Below are 5,417 nucleotides of genomic sequence, written 5' to 3' on the forward strand. Positions count from 1 at the left end.
CCCTCCAGGGGCCACAGCCCTGGGACCCAGCTCTTCCCCGACCGTGGGGTGCCGCGGGGCCGTGGGCACATCCCGCCTGTGCCCTGCGGGTCTCTGTGGCTGTGCCTGGTGCTAGGTGGCCTGTGGCCTCTGGAGCAGGTGCTGGTTCAGGGAAGAGAGCGAGCCCTGGGGAAAGGAGTCTGGGAGGTAGCATCCGGGGCTCTGGGGCCCGGTGCCCGGAGTGCCCAGTGGGCACTGGGGACCCTGTGGGGGGCGGGGGGGCCGGGCAGCAAGGGGCAGCGTGGCTGGCCTGCTCTCTCTCTGCTCGGAGGTGTAATTGTAAGAACCTGGTGTTGCCAGGCCTTCGGGCGGGGCTGGCCCTTCCTACCTGCCCAGTGCTGGGGCCCCAGGCTCCTCTTGCTGACCTGAGCGGGGCCAGCTTTCCTCTCAGGACCCCCTGGATGCCTCCTTCTGCCCAGCGCCTCCTCCCTCCTGCCCTCCTCTGCCCCATCTGCAGAGAAGCCGGCGGGCCTCTGGGGACTGTCCCCTCGCCTTCCCTGGGGCTGTGGGGACGTGCTGCCAGTGGCCCTGACAGGACAAGGGCCTTGGCCAAAGGTCATATGCTCTACTGAGGGTGAGGGTGGTGGGGTGTCTAGTGGCCCTGCCCTCCCGAGTCCTCGTCCTTTCCTGTCCCTCCTGTCCCTGTTGGTGAGGTGACAAGGCTGCTCCTGAGGTCCCCTGGCCCTTGTTCGTCTCAGGGAAGATGGGGTTCTCTGAGCCACAGGGCCTCGAGGGTCAGGCCACCTGTCCCCTCTCCAGGCGGGGCTGCCTGTCACCCTGCTGCCCTCCTGTGGGCCTGCACCTTGGGCCCTGCACCTTGGGCCCTGTTGCCCTCCTGGCCCCTCCAGCCGAGGACCACCACCCCACGGTCAGAACGTCCCTGTCAGGAGCGCCCCGTGCCCCCGTCCGACCTCCCAAGGAGGAGACAGGCCCAGGGTGGAAGGCCCTCGTCCGCGTCACTGTGTGAGCTAGGGACGTGGGAGCGGGATTCAAATCCAAACCCAATTTGAGCTGCTGGTCCCCTTTAGCTGGCCTGTGCGTCATTCATGTGTGGAGAACAGAAGGACCAACGCAGGGCCACTCAGGTTCCAGCGTGAGCTTCTTTATATGTCCCCATGCGTTCCTGAGATGAGGATCCTCAGCCTTCTGTAGGAGTGTTTCACCCCTTCTCTCTACTAGGAAGTTCTGTACTATGTCTGACCACAGACTCTACTGCCCTGTTCATTTGCCCTCCCATTCAAAACTGCAGGCTTGGGCTGGGGACCTCTTGGTCTTGAGCTGTGTGCCATGGGGAGATGGCCCTGTAGCTGCAGGGAGCCCCCTCTGTCCCCAGGGAGTGGCTAGGCCTGGGACTGCCTGAGTGTGGTGGTGGATTGCCATGGGGACAGGCGGGGGCAGTGGCCACTGCCCAGGGTGCACAGGCCCCTCCCTTGACGCCGTCCTGTCCATCTCTGTCTGTGGGTAGCAGGAATCCTGGCCCTGGGGTGGGGAGGAGGGGACTGTGGTCCTGCTGCCTGGGGCTCCGGGGTTGTGGGACAGTTAGTGTCCCAGGGAGTGTTCAGCCCCTCCCCAGGGACAGCTCCCTTGGGGACCTGTGTGCCCTGTCCACTGCCCTGAGGCCCCAAGACCCCACGTCTCCTTCCGCCACCTGACCTGCCGGCCCTCTCACACTGTACCTTGTCCCTCTGGTCCAGAAAGGCAGAGTCGCCCCTAGGGGAGCGTCATCTGTGGAAGCCCTGGGAGGGCCCTGCTGTGTGCGGGAGGGACAGACAGGGACAGACTGGAGGGGCCGTGGGTCTGGTCAGGTCCTTCCCCGCTGGGTGCCCTGAGCCATGCCGCGGGACAGAGCCGCCCAGGTTGGCGTCGCCACGCTGCAGCCACTGGCTGTCCCTCCAGCGCAGAGGCCACCTGGTGCCAATGAGGGTCTGTCTCCCTTCCGCGGTCAGCAGGAGACGGCGGTCTTGGGCTCAGCCCCGCTGCTCTGCTGGTCCCCCCCAGCTGACCAGCGGCCTGTGCTCTGGATGGGGCGGCAGTGCCCGCTTGGTCTCTCCTGCTGTCCACTCTGTCCCACTGGTCACTGCAGGGCAGGGGCTGGGGACACACGGGACACTGGTGCGATTCACACAGTCTGTCCCGACACGGATGGTGACACTGCTGCTCCTCAGGCCTGGCAGTGGCCATGTGCTAGCCTCAGAGCCCGGGACAGTGCCTTACTTGACCTTCACTGCGACCCTGGCCTTGAACCCCATTCTACCTGTGAAGCAGATGGCAGCCATGGGACAAGGGACCCGCCCCCAGGGCTCGCCTCCCTCCTGCCCTCCTCTGCCCCATCTGCAGACCCCCGCTGGGGTCGCAGGGCAGCAGCTCAGCCCTGCCGCCTGCCTGGCGCTCTGGGTGGTCTCGCGTCCCCGTGTCCTGCTGTCCCTGAGTGTCGGTGCCTGGCTCATCCAGCTCGGTGCTCTGAGGTGCCGTGGGCCACCCAGCTCCTCGAGGCTCGTGGTGGGAGCGCTCGGGGTGCCCGGGTAGCAGCAGGGTCCTCGCCTTTCTGGGCAGCGAGCCCATGCGGCCACTGCCCGAGCCTTGCCCTTGGCCCACATCCTGGCTGCCCGGCACTACCCTCGCTGTGGCCCCGCACACCTTGGAAGGGGAGGCTCCTGGTGGAGGAGCCTTGGGTCTCTGTGGTGACCGAGGAGCTGGGCGTCCCCCTGCTCGGTGGCCGTGGTTGGCCCTGGCCCCTCAGGGTGTGTGGCTTTCCCTGGGGCCCTGGCCCCTCCAGAGCAGCCGTCAGCCTGTGGGTGGGTGGGGGTCACCGGGCCCAGAGGAGCCGGTCATGGTCTGTTCCTGGCCGGGCTGAGGCCAGGTCCCCATGTTTCCATTGGGCCTGTGGGCAGCTGTTCCTCACCCTGGGGCCCTGGGCCCTGTGGACAGGGCTGCCTGGGGCTGACTGGGGCTGACTCTGCTCTCTCCTTGCAGCCGCTGTACAACCAGCCCTCGGACACCCGGCAGTACCACGAGAACATCAAGATGTGAGTGTCTGCCGGGCAGGGCCTCGCTCCTGCTGGGGTGACTACAGGACCGTGGGCTGGGGAGGTGGACAGGAGGCAGATGGGGCCAGAACTCTGGGCCGGGTGGGTCCGGGGGAGGCTCAGCAGATGTGGGTGTGGGAGGTCGGTGGCCTGCAGACCTGGGCGGGTCCGCAGGCGGGGATGGCCGGGGCACAGGCCTGTTGGGCCCCCAGGACAGGGCCTCCTCCCAGCTGTCACAAATTGGACATGGCCAGGGCCAGGACTGTGCGGGAGGCTGATGTCTCCAAGCCAGAGCGCGGCCAGGGAGCCGTGGTGCGGGAGGCTGGCTGGATCTCCGGTCGCATTAATGGGAGCACGGCCTCCTGGGCCACGGAGGAGCTGTTTCCTCCTTCTGTCACCAGGAACCTATACAGTACAAGTTTGAGGCGCAGGTGGCCGTGGGAGTGGTGGGGGGGTAGGTTGACAGCGTCTCTGGGGTTGCAGTGTTTTGGGACTTGAAGAGTTCATCTCTGAGGGGACGCACGGAGCTCACATGTGGCCTCAGGAGGTTCGGGTCGGGTGGCCCAGGGAGGTGCCACTCGTCCGTGGGGAGGCGCGGGCGCCGAGCTGCCAAGCGCCAAGCTGCACACCTGATGGCTTAGAGCGTCCACCAGTGCTGGGCCTGTTGACGTGGGGCCTCTTGTAGTTGGGCTGCCAGTGGGACTGGTGGTGTCACCAGCTGTCCACCCTGCTACAGCCTGCAGGGACCAGAGCCGCCGGAAGCCTCCCCTTCCCAGTCAGTGGGGCTCCGGCAGCAGGGGACAAGGACACAGCGCCTTGCCCCGTGTCGGGAGGGTGGCCAGTGTGGCACCGCACACCACGTCCCTCGGGGGGGTGGGGACTGCCTGGGCTCCACAGTGTCCCCCACAGCTGTCCAGACTTTCAGCAGCCTCCTGGGCCCTGCCTGCTGGTACACTGGAGAGGGAGTGGGGAGGCCGGGGACACGGGGAGGCCAGGGAGGTAGGGGAGGCCGGGGGCACTCCCTTTCCCAGCCGGTCTCAGAGACTCAGTGGACAGCACACAGGCCGTGCCCCTGCAGCTCTGCCCTGATCCCCTGGTGGGAACCAGTGGTCCCCCTTGCTGGGCATGCGCTCTGCCCGAGTCCCGTCCCTGGCTGTTTCCCCTCTGACGTGATTTTTGATAGCAGTAACGTTAAGGCAAAGCGCTGACGTAATTTTTGTCACTTAAAGTGAGAGATGTTTTAGGTGGAATCACGTGGGTGACCACAGGTTGTGAGAGCAGCTGTGGAATCCAAACCCAAAGGAGCCCAGTGCCCCGGGCAATGTCACGAGGCCCACTGGTCTTTGCTCAAGGAGAGTGGACAAGGCTCGGCCTCACAGTGGCTCGGGTCTCCCTGTGGCCGCGGCGTGGGTGCCTGTGAGTAGGTGAGTGACTGACCTTGGCCTCAGGACCTCGGGGTTTTTCATGTTTTCCACCAAGAGTGTCATTGGTGTCCAGTTTCAGGGCGGTCGTCATGAGGTCAGTGCGGTCATTCAGCTTAAACAGAATTGTAAGAAGGTAGAAGACGGTGGCAGGAGTGGGCAGCGCCACTTTGCTGGAGAAGTCAGGCAGGACAGTTGGGACCCTGGGGGCTGAGCAGCAGCTGGCTGTGTGGACCACCAGGGCCGGAGCCTCTAAGCAGGGGCGGCAGTGCAAAGGCCCTGGGGCCACACAAACTGGCTGGCAAAGGGCAGAGAGGCCAGCCCCACGCTGTATTCCCTAAAGCGTTTTGCTTGGATTTTTGTTTCCAACTTCATTTTGATGGCCACAGGGAGGAAGGGCCTGGGTGTAGGGGGACTTTTGGAAAGCCTCTGCAGGAGCCACGGGGGACATGTGGAGGCCCAGGGGATGCCCAGGTCAGGGCTGGACACTGGCAAGGGCAAAGCCACCTCTCCAGGGAGGGTGGGTGGCACAGGCCTGTTGGGAACCAGGAGTACTTGGCTGCCGGAGTCAGGGAGACCTGTGTGCGCAGCCCGAGAGTGGACTATTGCTGGAGCCTGAGGGACAGTGAGGCCCGGCGGGGACAGATGAGGTGTGTCCTTGTCACCAGCTGCACTGGGTCGGGGTCCATCCACAGTCACGGGTCTCAAGTGCACAGTGGCTCTGCTGAGCTGTGTGCTTCCTGCGTCCGTCTCAGAACGCGCACGCCCACCTGCCCTGTGCTCCTGGCCAGCGCCCCGCATGCCCGCCGCCTCCGCAGACCCGTTTCCTGTGGCCCTGGCTGGGCCTCCCCGCAGCGTGTGGGCTGGAGGTGGGTGCAGGTGGGTGCCGCTGGGTGGGGCTGCCCAGCTCTGAAGGGGCGGGGGGGGGGGC

General features: G+C 65.7%; 1 protein-coding gene across 1 annotated transcript in view; it reads left to right on the plus strand.

Moving 5' to 3' along the window:
- Positions 1-5,417, plus strand: part of Ncor2 (nuclear receptor corepressor 2) — a 134,544-nt gene that overhangs the window by 37,957 nt on the left and 91,170 nt on the right. Inside the window, 1 exon segment of the mRNA XM_048785477.1 lies at positions 2,724-3,065. Within this exon segment, the coding sequence (XP_048641434.1) occupies positions 2,724-3,065 (342 nt within the window).

This window comes from Marmota marmota, unplaced genomic scaffold, assembly GCF_001458135.2.
Source record: "Marmota marmota marmota unplaced genomic scaffold, marMar, whole genome shotgun sequence".
Lineage (NCBI taxonomy): Eukaryota > Metazoa > Chordata > Mammalia > Rodentia > Sciuridae > Marmota > Marmota marmota.